The sequence below is a fragment of the Hippocampus bargibanti genome, linkage group LG05 (genome assembly GCF_051943395.1).
Source record: "Hippocampus bargibanti isolate YZ-2025 linkage group LG05, ASM5194339v1, whole genome shotgun sequence".
Taxonomy (NCBI): domain Eukaryota; kingdom Metazoa; phylum Chordata; class Actinopteri; order Syngnathiformes; family Syngnathidae; genus Hippocampus; species Hippocampus bargibanti.
The window spans coordinates 31,437,040-31,457,079 of NC_142738.1; the positions used below are offsets into that span (position 1 = coordinate 31,437,040).

The 20,040-nt window shown below is 42.0% G+C and overlaps 1 protein-coding gene across 1 annotated transcript in view; it reads right to left on the reverse strand.

Annotated features, from left to right (window-relative positions):
* LOC148898526 (laminin subunit beta-1-like) overlaps positions 1-20,040 on the reverse strand; it is a 97,234-nt gene that overhangs the window by 23,190 nt on the left and 54,004 nt on the right. The window contains exons 24-32 of the mRNA XM_088995735.1: positions 8,826-9,195; positions 8,560-8,744; positions 5,893-6,134; positions 4,598-4,801; positions 4,381-4,525; positions 3,735-3,942; positions 741-882; positions 478-654; positions 198-357 (exon numbers count right to left, since the gene is read on the reverse strand). Of these exons, the coding sequence (XP_088851861.1) occupies positions 198-357; positions 478-654; positions 741-882; positions 3,735-3,942; positions 4,381-4,525; positions 4,598-4,801; positions 5,893-6,134; positions 8,560-8,744; positions 8,826-9,195 (1,833 nt within the window). The remainder of the gene's footprint in view (positions 1-197; positions 358-477; positions 655-740; positions 883-3,734; positions 3,943-4,380; positions 4,526-4,597; positions 4,802-5,892; positions 6,135-8,559; positions 8,745-8,825; positions 9,196-20,040) is intronic.

Here is a 20,040-nt window from a genome sequence, read left to right on the forward strand (position 1 = left end):
GCAGTAAAGTCTCGTTATATCGATATCGGTTATATCGATAGTACTGCTTATTACGATACTATTTTTATGAACGCAAGGAGAAAATTTACATGCCGCAGGATCGGATATATCGATAGTCCGGTTATATCGATATTTTTTCCGACTCCCGAGAATATCGGTATAACGAGACTTTACTGTAAATGGGAAAATGACATCACCTTTGAGAATCTGCAGCTTGTCACTTGCTTGCAACAGCAGCTCCTTGGCTTCTTGCTGCAATAACTCAGCCCTCTTCTTTGCCTCAGTCAGACCACTCCCTTTTTCCTCAATCCGTTGCTCCACAGTGGCGTACTTGTCCTTAATTTCGAAGTCCATGCCCTACATGACGTGAAGGACAGGATAAATAATCAATCTGGAAATTTTTTTCTCCTTTCTCCAGAGAGCAATTTCCCCCTCCTGAGCCATAGTCTGGTCCACTTTCTGGTCTTTGGAACTTACCCTTTTCACTTCTTTGACTATTTTCCTGATGCTTGTTGCATCCTGAATGGTCTGTTGACTGCTCAGTGTGGCATTCAGAGTTTGGTTTCTCAGTAGCGTCACATCCTCATCAAGCTGCTGCAGCCACCTCGTGGCATTGCCCAATTTTATTTCCACATCTGATGTACCGGATTTGACCTGAGTGCAACACAGTTAAGATGCGTTAGTACACTTTGCTGATGAAGAGTTGAAATCGATGTGAAGGATAAGACAAGAGGCCTGACTGAGAGCAGCAGCTTGTTGGTGTTCTTGATATCTTCCGCGGCCTGCCGCATGGCACTGCTGGCAGTTGTTTGAGCTCTCTGAGTTTCTTCAAACGCATGTTTGACCATCTCAGCAGATTCCTTCACAGCAGCTGCCTCCTGACTGTTAAATATAGGGATTTGTTTTATGATGACAGTCTTGATCTTTTTTTTTAACAGAGACCATTAAGAATCACAAAATGTTCAAACTGAAGATCGTCACCTTCCTAAAATAATGACCAAAGTCATGTTTGTTTTTTTATAGAACGCAAAAAAATGAACACAATTCTAGCAAGATTACCTTGTTTTATGCTCATTACGTCGATCGCGATCTACTGGTCGATCACAGCGTGACAGTAAAAAAAAAACATTTGTCAGCCTATCAAACGTCCCATCACTTGATTGACATACAGGGCAACCATTCAGATGACAACTGAATTTTTACCTTTAGGTCGCTGTGCATGTGTAAACAACGGCGCTAAACGCAGCAAAATTTACAAGCTAGTCAGCGAATTACCTCAGATTTTAAGCCCTTGCTAAAACATATGGTGGTCAAAATGAGTGAGAAAGCGGGACCAAGTAAGGGGGCAAAACATATTACTTTCATACGGAATGGGAAAATGTGGAGCGCCATTTTCGGACTGTTCATGGAAAATACGACATTGACTTCCCGCCGAAAAGCCAGCTGAGAAAGAGAAAGGTGGACGAACTAAAATCCCAGTTGTCCGGACAGCAGTCATTTTTCACTCAACATACTTCAAAAGCGAAAGTCGCCACCGAAGCATCGTTCCAGGTGAGTCACGCCATCGTTAAAAACAATAAGTCCTTCCAAGACGGAGAGATGGTAAAAGAAGCATTCGTTGAAGCAGCTGACTCCTTGTTCAGAGACTTGGACAGTTCTGTAACTTACTCACACAGGAAAAGTACCCCAACTTGAGGAAATGTGCTACCTCCTTGACTGCATTATTCGGCTCCACTTATTTATGCGAGTCAGCCTTTTCCTACATGAAGATCATTAAGTCCAAATACCGTTCCACCATGAATGATGAACATTTGGAAATGTGCTTGAGGCTGGCTGTCAGCAGCTCCTGTACGGACTATGCATCCCTGGCTGATTCAATTCAGTGCAAGTCATCAAAGTAAACTCAGGTAATTACAAAAAAATGTGAATAATTATTTATTATGTTATGTATATGTAGTTATTATGTGTGTTGTGCAATATTGGCTTATTCAGTTATGCAACATACATTGTACATACAAAGAATCCTGAAAACATTTGAAAATAATTATGTTTTGCATTTTTGTCGTGGGTAGATCATTTTGACTTGGTAGTTTTTGTAAGTAGCTCGTATGCTGAAAAAGTGTGAGCACCCTGCTCTAGAACATTGGGGGGGGGACAAAGTTTTTGACTCGCGGGCCACAATGTTTAACCTGGCGCACTGTAGATGCTTTGGACATAAACCATTCAATAATAGTGTGTCATATTTTCATATCTATACATATACTTCAACAAATAGTGTACAGAGGCATACTGAATCATACATAAACTGCGGGGAATAGAGTACAAAAAAAAGTCGGCTGCCATTTCCAGCTCCAAGAACTGGTTCGTTCGCGAACGACACATCACTCATTGTGGCGCTCCGTGTGTTTCCCGAAAAATTCCCGAAAAATAGTTCGTATGCCGAGATTATATTCCTGCGAATTTAATGTCTGTGTAAGATCTCAGTCGTACAGGAGTGGTCTATCGATGAAAAGGTTTCTTCAGCCGTCATCTGTACTTCTTTGAAGGTGTCGGACGTTTCGCTTCTTATAAAAGATGCTTCGTCAGCAAACTAAAGTCTTACTGGTAGTTTAGGCCCTATATATATATATCCCTACTGTCCAGACATAGCGGTGCCGGACTCTGCTATGATAGGTCCCTGCTGTCAGGTTGGGGGAAGCAGAGGACTACTCCCTGCATGCTCCACTGATTGTTCCTATTGTTCTGACTAACAACTGGCGTGATTGCCCCATTTCCACCGGTATCACCTCATCAGTATTACTAATCCTATGTTGCCCAAGCAGGCTATTGTATGAACGATCCAAATTGAACCTCACCCCACCATATCGGTTTAATGAAGGATTTAGTTGTTTTACGAAAATCGCTTCTTTTACTCCCCTTTCTTGCGAATTTAACTTTCGTTAGGCGAAACGTATATTAACAAAAGTGTTCGTAAACCGAGGTATCACTGTATAGATATGAAAATATGAGATGCTATTATTGAATGGCTTATGTACAAATGTTTGCATCGACAGTGTGCCAGGTCAACCATTGAGCGTGGAACTACACTACTTCCTAACCTATTTGTGAGGGTCTGAAGAGCGAACTGTTCAGATTTGGGTCCACTACTCATGTCATAATCAGCATAATTGAAACAATACTTTCTCAACATCATTTTCTCCCTCCAATACTTGGCAGCCAATTTTGATGAAGATCTGTGATTTTGATCGGACGAGCAAAAAAAGCAAAGCACAACTACAGTGCTTGATGAACAGATTATAATTTTTTTTGGTGAGGAGGTGATACCAGAACAAATAGGGCAATCAGGCCAGTCGTTCGTCAGGACAATAGGAGCAATCAGTGGATCCACTGCTCCCCTCAACCTGAGAGCAGGGACCTATCATAGCCGAGTCCGGCACCGCCATGTCTGGACAGTAGGGATATATATATATAGGGCCGAAACTACCAGTAAGACTTTAGTTCACTGAAGAAGCATCTTGGATAATAAGCGAAACGTCTGACACCTTCAAAGAAGTACAGATGACGGCTGAAGACGGCTTTTGATCGATTATCATTTTGACGACCGGCATCCATTTATTCAGAAGGACGTGTGTTTTGTAATTGCTATTGATTGATTGATATTGAGCCTGTTGTCAGTGGAAACGGCTGTACCATCAAAAATAATAAGTTAGCTCGGGACACAAGAGGACACTCACCTAGCTTGTCGGGCTTGTTTCAGTAGACTTTCAGCTGTCTCACTGTCATTATTGCTCTCCTGTAGGATAGTCTCCACATGACCAAGCTCCCCCACCAATTTGCAAATTTCATCTGTGAGGTTCTGAAGCTGCTTGGGTGTGGTTGGCATCTGCATGGCCAGCACCTCATTTGCAACTTTTTCGATACTCTCCAAATCGGCTCCATCCTCTAAAAAAAAGAAAAATATTTATAGGTGGATACTTAACGGGAACAATGCCGTTGTTTTACTCAGCACTTACATTATTTTATCTGACACTCCTGAAGTGACTATTTGATCAACAATTAATATTTAGCATGATGATAAAAATCATTTTTCAGTCAATTCTACTTACAGTAAAGTCTCGTTATATCGATATCGGATATATCGATAGTCCCGGTTATATCGATACTATTTCTATGCACGCACAGAGAAAATTACATGCAAACAGGGCCGGATATATCGATAGTCCCGGTTATATCGATATTTTTTCGGACTCCCTTGAATATCGATATAACGAGACTTTCCTGTATTTATTCTAAATTGTGATCGCTTGCATTGGTGATTCGTTCACAAGGGGTGGATTTTACAGTGTACAGACTGACAGACAAACAGAGAGTGTGATTTACCTGTGAGGAATTCTCGAATTTCTCGAATAAAGGTCCGTAACTCTTCATTGCTCTGATCAATATTGTGATTCGTCCTGTTTGTCTTCATAAAAACGTTGTGCGCGCTCATTTTTGCTTGATCTGCTTTTTGTTTTGCCTCAGACACCTAAACAAAGTACGTATATGTGAGACCAAACCAATTGCCTTGGAAGAAATTCTCCAATGCTTGTGCTTGTACCATTTTGGCAAGTTTGTCCACTTCTTCCATAGCATTTAGCATTTTCTGTTCAGACTCTAATGTTTTCTGCCAGCTGGACTGAACCTTCGTCAACACACCATTACATGCTTCTCCTCCACACATGGGGCCACCCTGTGCATTGATACATCCTAATCCCCCACAGGGTGAGGAACATGATTCATTGCCTGCTAGATTGCCACATGTCTGTGAAGAAATATACATTGAAATTGTTAGCATTTTACAAAACAGTCTTTGCTGGGGGATTTAAATGCTCACAAGAGCAAAGGAAGATTCCTTTGCTTAGCATGATTAAAGGACAACCGATGCCTCCGGATAAGTTGTGTCCATCATTTGTATGACTTCTACTGAGCGTATTTGACAAAGATTCCACGGCATATAAGCTATATTTGCGTTTTAAGACTCGCGCTGAATATTCAGAAAGTCTTGTTTTCGAGTTGGTGAGGATTCTTGACGTGACGTCACGTCTGGAACGCCCCTGACCGAGAAAGCGACACACAATGCATTTTGGGTACTTTGTTCGGTCGGAAAACTTCGTGTCGATCCGTGTTGTTGGTGAAATTAGAAGGAAAACATAAATAACGCCATGGTGAATCGTTGTGTGTTGCAACAAAAAAACTTTGATACTAGTTGACACAAATTCTCAGCAGACAAATCAGCCCATTTACATCGGAGCTTGGGCGCCATCTTCTGCATTTCCTGGGCGCTACATTGGAGTCCAGACGGCTCGAATTGATACGCAAGGACTTCTTTATTCGATGGCAAACATTTATGCTTTCCTCTTCAGAACTATTTGAATCATATTCAGAACTGGATGAGTAACTAGAAAGCATCTTCTCCGAATCTGAAGCCATTGTTGTGATTCTCGAGCAAGGCAAGACGTCCTGGTGTGACGTCACGAAAAAGGGGGCGAGACCTTCTGAAACTCGCCATCCCGAGATCTTTTTGAAGTAGTTTTGTGACACTTGAAGTCATTTTTATTGGTGTTTTGCATTTGACTAAAAATATGAGCCTGTGTGTTTTGGGTATTTTAGATGCTATAAAAAGTTTTTGTGATGTCAGTTAGGAAACAATAAAGTGGTGTCGGTTGTCCTTTAGCACAATGACCTAATGTCATTGGAATTGGGTTTATACTGACAGTCATTTCACCATTGTGTTGGTGTTGATTGTTCAGACAAAATTCCAATTTTAGATCTGAATCTTTGAAGCCTGAAATGTGACAAAAGGTCAATACACTTTTTCTGAATACCTGATTGTGTTGAAGAGAACATTTGTACCTTGTGGCTGAGCTCTGTCAGGTCCAGAGTCTGGATTTGACCAGCAAGGTCGTCTAGTCTTTGTGCGTACTCAGTGTGTTTCCTAAGGAACTCATCTCTGTTTAGGTTCATCTTCTCCTCTGTGAGGTTACGTAGTTTTGCGGAGTTCTCTGTCGGACTGCCTGGATCAGTGGTGGATGCATTTGCTCGGACTTCAGCTCCCCGAGACTGCAGGAAGTACTTAGTGACAGTCTTGGCTGCACCTGGTAAGAAGAAGGTAGGTGATAAAGAGGAGAGGTCCCAGGACAGAGCCCTGGGGCACATCAGAAGATACAGGAGAGGACTGTGAAGTGAAGGAGTTCATTTGGATGAACTGAGAGCGGTCAGAGAGATAAGAGTGGAAGTGTGGATCTACAAAGACACAATGCAATTCCTTCTGACCTTCTCTGTACTTCTCTATCAGCATCCTAAAAGCAAACACTGCATCTGCTGTACTCGTACGCGAAAGTCAGTTCACAAAACAATTAGCTTTCATTTGTATTGTTTAGTTAATTTCATCAGCTTTCTGTTAAAGTCGTCAAGGCAAATAGACTAGATGAGTTTTTGAGGTGGCTATCTCACAGGGTAGATTCAGCTTTGCACTTAACAGCAGCCAAATCCCATGTCCACATTCAGAAAAAATAACAAAAAAAAAAGAAGAAACTGTGACTTGAGGATCATTGGTGTGATGTCTTCCCTCAGATCCTCCTCCACCTCCACCTTCCACCTCATCTCAGCACGATGGGGGACAGAGCTTTCAGCTGCTCTGCCCCCAAACTCTGGAACTCACTTCCTGCCAACATTCATGACATCGATTCTCTTCCCACCTTCAAATCCCATCTCAAAAGCCACCTCTTTAAAATGGCATTTTCTGTGTCGCTTATTATTATTATCATCTCAGCATTGTACAAGAACTCTTTTTTTTTAAATTAAAGTACCGGATGTAGCGTTGTGGCTGGGTTGCCAGATCCGACCAACATTCAGCATTATGCCTCATTTATCTTAACAGAGAATATTACAGCATTGCACGAAATGAGGATACAAAATAACTGTTTCTGGTCTTCACAAACACAAAGGACAATTTTGGCCAGCCAGCCAGCATATCACTTTTGCACAGCAATCGACCGTTTGATGGCACCAGAGGGGGAAGTGTCCGCTGGCAAGGACTAGAGCCAAGAAGGGTGGGCGTCGGAACTCTGGACCGCCACGACGAGAACGAGGGCAGGGTTGGGCGTCGGCGGCGAGAACGCGGCGACAAGAACGCGGCGGCGGGCCCACATAGGCTTAGTCATGCTGATAAGGTGATAACAGAGCAAATAGGGCAATCAGGCCAGCGTAAACCCCATAATCAGGCAGGACAATAGACGTAATCAGTCATGACAATTGAAGTAATCAGTGTATCAAAGCAGAGGTCTGGCACTCCCACCTCTGGACAGTAGATATATATATATATATATATATATATATATATATCGGGCCATAGCTACCAGCAAATTTTAGTTAGCTGACAAAGCCTCTTGGATGAGAAACGAAACGTCCGACACCTTCAAATAAGTACAAATGATGGCTGAAGAAACCTTTTCATCAATGGACCGCTCCTGTACGACGGAGAACTTACACAGACTTAATCGCCTATTGTTTAAGTTTCTGTCATGAGGGTTTGGCAAAATGCTGAAAATGCTTACAGTAACACTCCTATTTATTACAAATGAGAATTTGAAGTGTTGGTCGAGATTTGAGCAAGTGTCATGAAAGTTGTTCTCTTTGATTTGCTTCCATAGGCCACTTAAACTAATGTGGGGGCGAAATCTGGGCCCCGTGCCTGGAGTTTGATATCTGCTACATCATTAATCGATTAAGTACACTTGTTCAGTGATCTTCTTCAATGTTTAAATGGCCAAAAAAAGTAATAGTATGAAAGAAAAAATATTTTACTAAATCAACATTGTTCCAAAATACACATTTATCACATCAAGAATGAATTAATTTTCGTCGTCATAAGACCCTGCACACACCGTTTTATCCATCCATCCATTTTCCGGGCCACTTTTTCCTCATTAGGGTTGCGTGGGGTGCTGGAGCCTATCCCAGCCGCCTTCGGGCACCAGGCGGGGGACACCCTGAATTGGTTGCCAGCCAATCACAGGGCACACAGAGACAAACAACCATCCACACTCACACTCACACCTAGCTAGGGACAATTTGGAGTGTTCAATCAGCCTACCATGCATGTTTTTGAAATGTGGGAGGAAACCGGAGGACCCGGAGAAAACCCACGCGGGACCGGGGAGAACATGCAAACTCCACACAGGGAGGCCGGACCGGGTCTTGAAATCACGACCTCTGCACTATGAAACCGGCGTGCTAACCACTCGACTACCGGGCCACGCAACACTGTTTTATTTATCCGTTATATGATTTTTTTTTATAAATATGTGGACTTGCCAAAGAACAAGAAAGAAACCATCCATGAGCAAAATAGGTTGATGTAGCAAACGGTAACTAATGCTCAGCACAAACAATTATATTCACCTGTGAATCCAACGATCTCCTTGGCTGAAGTTGTAACAATAGCACAAACAACAAATAGCCCATGTAAACGTTTGAATCAAAAAACACCTAAACGTATGAAGGAACCTCCAGTCTTACCTCGGACATCGGAGTTCCTGATAAACTCAATCTGATCCATAATGTCCTGAACGGTCTGCCCGAGTTTCTCAGCATTAGCCATCATCAATTTTAATTTGGTCTCCGTCCCGCTATTCTCCTCTTGCACGTTGCGAAGAATCTTTTCCGTGTGGTTCAGTGATTGACTCAAAGTCCCCATCAAATCACTAATGGGCACATGGATACAAAAGGTTAGATTTCACAGGTTATGCCTTTCTCAACATTGAGTCTTTTGAATCCACTCTTACTTGGCCTCTACTAAGAGATGTTGGATCTCGCTTAGAGGTTGTGAAGCTAGGTTTTGGTTTAGCATGGCGTGGATGTCAGATAAACTTCTTTCCATACTGTCTGTTGACTTTCTGTAGGGACCGCTGACTCCACTCATTTTGAGAGCATTGACCTTGTTGGCAAGACGGTGCGTCTGATTTGTTAATTGTCCAATCACAGCATCCCACTCCGCAAAGCATTGGTGGCAGCGGTGGCAGTTGGGAAAGGTGCCAGAGAACCCACGGGCGCAGCTGTCACAACGTGAACCAGACACCCCTTCTACACAAAGGCAGTGACCGTTGTCTTTGTTGCACTGTGGCTGAGTGACACCGTCAGGTTCACAATCGCATCCTGATGGAAACAGTGCAGTTTAGATTAGAAAAAAAATATCCATTTCATCAATGTCTAGCTTTATACCACGTTATCAAAATGAATTACAGTAAAGTCTTGTTATATCGATATCGGTTATATTGATAGTACTGCATATTACGAGACTAGTTTCATTTCATGGCAAATTTCTAGTCTTTGATGTATAATTAGTTCTGTTTAGTACGATACCGGGTTATTACAATAATCCGGTTACTACGGTGCCCTTTTCATCTCCCACCAGCCATTTAAGCTCATTTTTTTGTTTCTTAACTGACATCAGAAAAACGTTTTATAGCATCTAAAATACCCAAAAATAGTCAAATGCAGAACACCAATAAAAATTACTTAAAGTGTCTAAAAAGCACTTCGATTTGAAACCGGAAGTGGCCAGTTTCAGAAGGTCCCGGCCCCAGTTTGTGACGTCATGCCAAGGCGTCTAGCTTTGATCGAGAATCAAAACAATGGCTTCAGATTCAGAGAATATGTTTTCTTGTTACTCGTCCAATTATGAATATGATTCAAATAGTTCTGAAGAGGATAGTATACATGTTTGCAATCGATTAAAGAAGTCCTTCCGTATCAATTAAAGACTTGATTCCATGCCATTTTGAGGAATCTGGGGGCGGGAAATGTAGCACAAAAAGAGGCAGAAAATGGCGACAAAGCTCCTGTAAGGAATTAATCAACCTGTTTCCACAGGTTGATTAATTCCTTACATGGAGCTTTGTCACCCTCTTCTGCCTCTTTTTTGGTGCTACACGAAGTTTTCAGACCAGCCAAGTACAGCCAAACGCATTGACGTGATGGAAGAACTGCTACAATGTCTCCTTTTTTCGGTCAGGGGTATTGCTTCAGTGACGTAACGTACGGAGTCGTCACCAACTCAAAAGCAAGACATCCGGAATATTCAGTGTGAGTCTTAAAACGTAAAATATAGTTATATGCGGTGGAATTTTTGTAAAATACGCTCAGTAGAAGTCATTTGAAGACATTTTACAAATTACGGACACAACTTGTCCGGAGACGTCGGTTGTCCTTTAAGGGTTTCTATACAGTACCACCATTAGCGATATCTGTATCGGTCACACCGTTGGTCACGTGACCAGCTTTCGTGTTTTGCACAGTGTAGCAGAGCTGCAATAGCATCTGAAACATACTGTAGTCTTCTTACACATTATTCAGTTGTTCAACACCAATTTCAACCATGGGGAAACAAAAAAACAAAGTACAAGGAAATAGTGGCTGTCAAGGAGAATCCAACAAGGAGCAAATCCTCTATTGCGAAAGAATTCGACGTGCCGCAGAATACTATCGTTAGGAATGTAAACGTTGCAGTTTTTGTTGTCCATACATGTATTTAAATGTGTTGTATTCACATATCTTTATCGCTTGCAATAATCATTGTTTTTCAGACAGCATGTACATGCTGGCGTTCGTGGTTTCTCTCGTGTGTATAGAACAACGTGCGGATTTTGCATTGGTTGAATTTTAGAAAAGAAATAGTCATTAAAAAAGTGTAAAGACATTTTTATTGAATGCGTAAGTTTATTTTTCACGTCACTACAGTACTAAAACATGCTAGATACGCAATCCATGAACTCAAGGAGAAAATGACATGCCATATCAAAGATCCCCCATTTATTGCCCACTTTTAATGCAGTTCGGCGCAGGATATGATATATCTATAGTCCGCTTATATCGATATTTTTTCAGACTCCCGAAAATATCGATATAACGAGACTTTACTGTATATGAATAAAACCATGAATTTAATTCAATTATATAGCAAGACATAAACATAAAAAAATATTGGTGGTTGCATGAGTAGTTGGCATGTCTGCCTCTGACCTTTGGTGCCAGACTAAGTTTTCGATGTAGCCATATTTTTTGCATCATAAGCCGCAACTACAAATATTGAATTTTCTCCACATCTGATGGTGCGCCTGATAATCCGGTGTGCATTATACATGCAATAAATATCAATGTTCTGATTTCTAGTAGTACAGTAAAGTCTCGTTATATCGATATTCAAGGGAGTCCGAAAAAATATCGATATAACCGGGACTATCGATATATCCGACCCTGTTTGCATGTAATTTTCTCCGTGCGTGCATAGAAATAGTATCGATATAACCGGGACTATCGATATATCCGATATCGATATAACGACACTTTACTGTATTTTAAATGTCATGTATTCACTTCAGTGTAACTCCTCCTGGTGGATTTATGACGCAACTTCAGATAATGTTGTAGCTTCTTTTCTGGGGATGTTTTTAATGTATTTTAGGGTTTTACACCTGTTCGCACGCTTCATATTGCAACCACCCATGTTCGATGTAAAAATAGTAATCCCTCATTTTTCGTGGTCAATGGGGACCAGGACCACCCGGAATAGTCAAAAATCAGCGAAGTAGGGTTTGGCGCACCACCTCCACCACCCCCTATCCCGCCCCCAGTTCAGCCCCAGAGCCCGGCCCACAAATCCCTCGGGGATTTGTGGGCAATCGTTTGTGAGTACCAGCATGATTAAAATCTGTAAACAGTATTTATACTTTATATAATGTGGTCTTCTTCTTCTTTTCCTTTCGTCTTTTCCCTTCAGGGTTCGCCACAGCGAATCAATGTCCTCCATCTATCCCGGTTTTGTGCATCCTCTTCTCTCATACCAGCTGCCTTCATGTCCTCTTTGACAACATCCATAAACCTCCTCTTTGGTCTTCCTCTCGGTCTCCTGCCTGGAAGTTCAAGGCTCAGCATCCTTTTCCCGATATAGTCACTCTCTCTCCTCTGGACATGTCCAAACCATCTCAGTCGAGCCTTTCTGACTTTCTCTCCAAAGCCTCGAATATGAGTTGTCCCTCTAATGTACTCATTACTGATTTTATCTAACCTTCTTCTTTTCCTTTCAGCTTTTCCCCTCAGGGGTCGCCACAGTGAATCAGTGTCCTCCATCTATCCCGGTTTTGTGCATCCTCTTCTCTCACACCAGCTACCTTCATGTCCTCTTTGACCACATCCATAAACCTCCTCTTCGGTCTTCCTCTTGGTCTCCTGCCTGGCAGTTCAAGGCTCAGAATCCTTCTCCCGATGTAGTCTCCTCTGGACATGTCCAAACCATCTCAGTCTGGGCTCTCTGACTTTCTCTGCAAAGCCTCTAACATGAGTTGTCCCTCTAATGTCCTCATTCCTGATCCTATCCAACCTGGTCACTCCCAAAGAAAACCTCAACATCTTCAGCTCTGCTACCTCCAGCTCTGCTTCCTGTCTTTTCTTCAGTGGCACTGTCTCCAGTCCAAACACCATGGCTGGTCTGACCACGGTTTTATACACTTTTCCTTTCATCCTAGCTGAAACCCTTCTATCACACATCACACCTGACATTTTTCTCCAGCCGCTCCAGCCTGCCTGGACACGCTTCTTCACCTCTTTTCCACACTCTCCATTGCTCTGGACAGTTGACCCCAAGTACTTAAAATCTTCCACCTTCTTTATTTCTTCTCCCTGTAGCATCACTCTTGCACTTGGATCCCTGTCATTCACACACATGTATTCTGTCTTGCTGCGACTGATCTTAATTCCTCTCCTTTCCAGGGCATATCTCCACATCTCTAGTTTCTCCGCCACCTGTTCCCTGCTCTCGCTACAGATCACAATGTCATCTGCAAACATCATTGTCCAAGGAGATTATTGTCTAACATTGTCTGTCAGCCTGCCCATCACCATAGCAAACAAGAAGGGGCTCAAAGTTGACCCCTGGTGGAGTCCCACCTCCACCTTGAATTCCTCCGTCACACCGACAGCACACCTCACAACTGTCTTACAGTCATGATACATGTCTTGCACCGCTCTGACAGACATTTACTTTATATAATGTGGTGCGCCCTCTATATGCCGAAGTGCCCAAAACTGCAGAAAATACATTTCTCAATATGTTCTCCACAATTGTGACTGTGATTGCGAATGCTTGATTGTCTAGTTGTGGCTACGATTGTGTGGAAACTAATCGAGAGCGTGTCCTGTCTTCACACTCTTGCTTACCAGTGAACACTTATGAGGATAAGTCCAGGAATGGGTGGATTTATTTTTAAACAGTGCCGTTCACTTCTCAAACATTTTAGAGGCATGACTATTTCCAGCACCTGCTTAGTAACTTTATGTCTGGCTTTTGAAACATGCCTTTCAAATATCTCAATCGTCTCTCACTCCTCACACCATTGCTACCCTCGTTCATCGTCTTGTCACCTCCCGGATTGACTATTGCAATTCACTTCTCTTTGGTGTCCCTCAGAGACTTCTCCACAAACTTCAACTCTTCCAGAATTCTTCAGCTCGGATCATCAACAGAACCTCATCCTTTCACCACATCACCCCCGTCCTCCAAGAACTCCACTGGCTCCCGGTCAAATATAGAATCAACTTTCAAATCCGTCTTTATACATTTAAAGCTATTCATAACCTTGCCCCCCATACCGTTCTGACCTTCTTCAAATTTCTATTCCCTCTCGTTCCCTCAGATCCTCTTCCTCCCTCCACCTCTGTGTGCCCCCCCCCCCCCCCTGCCCGTCTCAGCACGATGGGTGACAGCGCCTTCAGCTTCTCTCCCCCCCAAACTCTGGACCTCACATCCTCCCAACATTCGTAACATGGATTCTCTTCTCACCTTCAAGTCACATCTCAAAAGTCACCTATTTACAATTCCATTTTCTGTGTAGCTTTATATCTTGTTTCTATTTATAATTGTATTTTATTTATTGCATTCTATTTGTGATTGTATTTTATCTGTCTGTACTGTAAAGTGTCCTTGAGAGCTTTGAAAGGCACTTAAGATGTAAATTAATATTATTATTATTTCTACTGTATGTTTGAAACCTATGGTGGCCATCTGCGACAATTGATACCGATGACGCAGATCAGGATTTCCTGTGTTTGTTGCATTTAATGGTCTCAATCACAAAGCATGACGAAAAGGGCAGAAAACAATCTCCGCATCCCCAATTATATTGAAACAGTGTTTCCATCCATAAATTGCAGTATATACAGTATCACAGCAAATCTACTAAAAAAAATCACCATGAACATCATGAGAAAAAAGGAACTGTCAAAATGTAACTTGAAAGGACAACCGACGCCTCCGGACAAGTTGTGTCCATAATTTGTAAAATGGCTTCAAATGACTTCTACTGAGCATATTTTACAAAGATTCCACCGCATATAGCTGTATTTTACTTTATTAAGACTCACGCTGAATATTCAGGACGTTTTGTTTTTGAGTTGGTGAGGAGTCCTCACGTGACGTCACGTCTGGAACGCCCCTGACTGAGAAAGCGACACACAATGCATGTTGGGTAGTTTGTTTGGTCTGAAAACTTTGTGTTGATCCGTCTGTGTTGATGGCAAAATTAGAAGGAAACACATAAATAATGCGATGGTGAATCGTTGTGTGTTGCAGCAAGACTACTATTTGATATTTGTTCGATTCAAATTCTTGTTTCTCTTCTGGTTCGGTGTTCAACGAAGTTCAGTGATAAAAATATCAGTGACGATGATAGATGGTGAACAAAAAACTACTTTATTCCAGTGAGACAGAAAAAGCACTTCTATCGTCGAGGCAGGAGCGAAGTCAGGAGCACACGAACAAAGATAGGAACAAAGAGAGCAGAGCTCCCGCTCCGACTAGTTTTTGAACATCCACAGCAGCGATCTGTTATCCAATCAGCTACGGACAACTCAGTGTTGGCTGGACATAGACGGAAACTTGATACTCGTTACATCCTGCTTTCATACGGTTTGACTAAATTGAACATGCAATAACATAATATGTACTAAAATAACATGGGATTACATAATATGTTTACTAATGTGCATACACACTCTATCATTCCCTCCTGTTGCACATTTAAACATCAGTTCATACATTTCCAAAATTTTTCATGCATGCACGTCATATTAACTGCACAGGGAACCATTCTTTATTTTTACTTTACTCATCTAATCTAATCTAATCTAATCTAATCTAATCTAATCTAATCTATATAACATTATCTAATATTATCTAACCTAATCTAACTAACACCATGGCGCCTTCTCCAAAAACCTCTATCACAACTTTGCTGCTGTGATATATAACCTCTCCATTTGTGAGGGTTTTTAAATTTTAATGAGGGAAAACTCTCCGTTTCTTTTTTTTTTGCTTTTGTTTGTTGGAGCAACCACTCTCTAGCCATGGTGTACTATTCCTAGCTACAACACAGGGTCCCCTTCACGCATTTGTTGATACAAAACCTTTGCGTAATTCACCTGAGAATTAGTTATCATATTCATTAGCATTGCGCTTAAGCATGGAATAATACAACCAATGACTAAGAAAATAAATACAATCACAATTGCGAAAGGGATAAACACTCTGAGCAAAATCTTATACCAAGGGCCCCCAAAGAGCCCGTCAAAGATCCACGGTTGATCAGGCCGGTGATCCTTGGCCATGGCATCTCTGAGATCCCTGATAACAGACAAAGCATCAGTCATGTTTATGAAATTCGCTTCTTCGGGTATGTACGTACAAGTGTCACCCACCATAGCACAGACGCCCCCTTGTGGGGCCGTCAAAAGGTCCAAAACCATTCTATTTTGCAGCACCATTTGTCTAATTGCTGCAATTTCAGTGTTTTGCAATTCATCTACTTCCAAACTGGCATTTCCAAACACTTGAAACCTGTAGTCAATTGTTTCAATTCGTAGCATGTTTTTAGCCACTCCAATTTATGGAAAAAGAGCTAACATTACCTTACTTCCCGTGCTATGGTGTTTGAATTGTTCTGGAACATCAGTTCCCCAGATCGAATCATGGGGCTTAAATGACACTCTTCTTTTCACATGATGGTGCGCTGGACGACTGGTAACGAAGAAAGTATTGTCAGTTACAGTAACAGGTGCGCACATACCGTATGCTCTCGGAGGAATAAAAGAATATACTTTCCAACCACATAACCACCAAAGATGTGAAGATACGGGTAAAATGGTGACATTGGTGTTTAACGGTAGCACATATAAACATCTATCCTCATCTATAAAACCTAAGTTTTGACCTGTACCGTACATTGCAACGCATACTGGTAATCGCAATCCGCTCTCGGTCATAACCTGATTTTCAGTTTCCAAAATGGTATCCAAACTTGGAACAATCTCTCCTCTCGAAGCATTGCGAAGAACTGGAAAATGTTGATCAGGTTTATGCGAAGATATTAACATATACGCAGCTCGAGCCATTTTATCTCCAAATACCTTTGAATGCACTCGTTGTTGCGTCACGGAATGTGGCATATACGAACAAACGAAGCAATTACTTTTCCTATTTTGTTTAGCAATTAGTGTAGCATAACGACACCACGTGTTTGATAACAACGGATTCCAGTCATGTTTTTCTCCTGCAAACGGTTGATATAATGCGTCCATGACACCTGAATTTTGGGCTTTTTTGGCAGGTATTTCAACATAGGCTGTCAGTCTGATGTGCGGTTTATTTTGGAACGGCGATGTCACGACTGGTGATGTCAAAGATGACATGATGCATATAGTTACGGGAAAACCAGTGTGATGTTCACGAGAATCAGGACAGAGTCTCAAGTCCATGCATCCTGCCACATCAAGAGTTATGATAGCGAGTTGGATATCAATCATTGTACCAGTTCCAGTTCCTGTTCCTGTTCCTAACCAGTTCCCTCGAGCTATCTTGACGACAGTTCGTTTTGCTTCTTGGGCACAGCTATTTTGAACCCATTTTGTTTTGGGCTCAGAATGGACCACAACGGAGGCCCAACCAGTGGTCCAAGCCTTCCCTGACTTGATACAAGCGTACCAAGAACCATGAGGATAATCACTTCAATTTTGTCGTGCTTCGTTCACGAGGATGTTAAGGGGAAATGAGATGATTCCTGCATCTTGTAGTGGCAAGCAGGCTACAGGATGTGCCATGCTCGGGCACTTTTCTGAATTTGTTGGATGTATTAGTGGAATTTCGCAGGCTGATGGAATGGGAGGTTCTACGTGTGTCATTTGGATTGTCTTCACAAATTCGTACAGCAAGATGATGTGGACCAAACCCATGGCTATTGAGTAGTTTGAGTAGAAAAAAAAAAGATGTAACGACTGAGTGTCCCCAGTAGGGGACGTGTGTTCCAATCTATTCTTATCCTACACCACATCTGATCTACATAAAGCAGTAAGGGGAGGGGGAACAGTATATGGGGGAGAAAAGAGGGCAGCCGTTGGAGGAAGTGGTCGGGTGGACCCCGCGCGCAGAACCTCCCCCCCTCTTTGACCTCTGACTCCCAAGCTCAAATTCCCCATTCCACAGCTCGCCCCGCCTACTGCATCGGTTAATTCTCTGTCTCAGCAATGGCGATTTTAAGAACACGAGCTCCTTTGTCCTCCTAAGGCAGGAGGTACTTCTTCAGCGGCCATGTTTGAAGACATAGCTTTTTCATTCTTTCCAATCTGCTTGAATTGCTCAACATATATGGAATCCACATCATGTCAGAAAAGAATACAGTTGGGGTGTCAGAAAAGCATATTGAAAGCGTCCTTTCAGTATGTTTTCACATGTATCCCATTTTTTTTTAATGTTGAATTTCCTACTCCGGTGGATTTTTTCCATAATGTCCGGATGAGAAGGTTTCTTCAGCCGTCATCTGTACAATTTTGAAGGTTTCGGACGTTTCGCCTCCTATCCAAGAGGCTTCGTCAGCGAACTAAAGTCTGACTGGTCGTATCGGCCCTATTTATATATCCCTAATGTCCAGACATGGTGGCGCCGGACACAGCTATGATAGGTCCCTACTCTCAGGTTGGGGGGGCAGAGGACCCCTCCCTGTGGCCCCACTGATTGTTCCTACATTCCTGACTAACGACTGGCCTATTACCCCCACTCCCACCGGTATCACCTCATCAGCATAACGACCCTCATCAGCATTACGAAAGTTGCCTAACCTGTTTGGCCTAAGCAGGCTATTGTATGAACGATTCAAATTGAACCTCACCCCACCAGACCGGTTTAATGAAGGATTTTGTTGTTTTATAAGAATCGCTTCTTTTACCCCCCTTTCAAACCATCTATGTTCTTTCGCTAAGATTTTAACCTCATTGTCGTCAAATGAGTGGTTGCTAGCTTTTAGGTGCAAATGTACTGCCGATTGAGGTCCACTTATATTATCCCTGCAATGTTGATAAAGTCTTTTTTGGAGAATTTGTTGAGTCTCCCAAATGTACTGCTCTTTACAATTTTCATTCTTACAATGTATGGAATAAACTACATTACTTTGTTTTTCATTTGGCAGCCTATCTTTTGGATGCACTAATTTTTGCCTTAACGTGTTTATCGGTTTGAAATAAGTAGGAATTTTATGTTGCCAAAGGACTCTTTGTAATTTTTCAAAAACTCCTGCAATGTACGGTACTGCTACTCCTCTCCTTTTTGTATCTTGAGAATTATTGGTTTCATTCCCTATTCTTTCTTTCTGACATTTGTTGAATGACCACTGAGGGTACCCACAGTTAGTGAGTGCTCTCCTGATATGTTTTGACTCCTTTTCTCTACCTTCAGTGCTAGTTGGTATTAGTTTAGCCCTATGCTGGAGGGTTCTGATAACTCCTAGTTTGTGTTGTAAAGGGTGGTTAGAGTCAAAAAGTAAGTATTGGTCAGTGTGCGTAGCCTTCCTAAAGACTTCTGTTTTTAGCGCTCTGTCCTCTTTTATAATTACTTTACAATCCAAGAAGGCTAGTTGGTTCTCTTGAATGTCCTCACGAGTAAATTTAATGTTGAAGTCTACAGAGTTGAGGTGATCTGTGAAGGATTGAATTTCTTGTTTCTTAATTATGACAAAAGTATCGTCCACATATCTAAACCAGTGTCTAGGTTTTGTCCCCGGGAAGGATGTGAGGGCCTGTTTCTCCATCTCTTCCATGTAAAGATTAGCCACTATGGGTGAAACTGGTGAGCCCATAGCACAACCATGAATTTGTTTATAAAATGTTTCCCGAAATTGAAAATAAGTAGTATTAAGGCAGATTTCTAATAATTGGCAGATGTGATCCGGTTTAAGTTTGGTTCTTTCATGCAGAGAAACATCCGCCAGCAGCCTCATCCTCACCACTGAGACTGCTGCTGGGGTTGGGACAGATGTAAAGAGGGAAGTCACATCGTATGATGCCAAAGTTTCCTCAGGTTCCAATATGAGGTCTTTGATCCTCTCTACAAACCCTGTGGTGTTCTCTACGTGATATTCTGTGTTACCAACCAACGGAGCTAAAATAGTTTTTAAATATTTGGCTACATTGTATGTAGAGGAGTCAATGCTACAAACAATGGGTCTGAGGGGGAACCCTTCTTTATGTATTTTTGGCAGGCCATAGATACATGGCGTGGCCTCTCCCGGGTATAATCTAAAATACATCTGTTTGTCTATATGTTTTCCTTTCTCTAACTTTTGGAGACAGTCAATCATTTCTTTCTTGTATCTATTGGAAGGGTCCCTTTTTAGTTGGTCATACGTGTTAGAATGACTGATTAACCTATTTATTTTGTCTTCATAATCCAATGTGTTGAGAAGCACTGTGCATCTACCCTTGTCTGCTGGCAAAATAGTAATATTTTTGTCTTTTTGTAGAGTAGTTAACGCCTTTCTCTCTTCTAATGTTATGTTGGACGGAGGAAGTTTGGCACTACTGAGAAGAGCTGATATTTTAATGCGTAGATCATCTGCCTCTGCATACGAAAGTTTGTTATTTTTAATAGCCGATTCAGTAGCTGTGATGTAATCTATTGTAGGT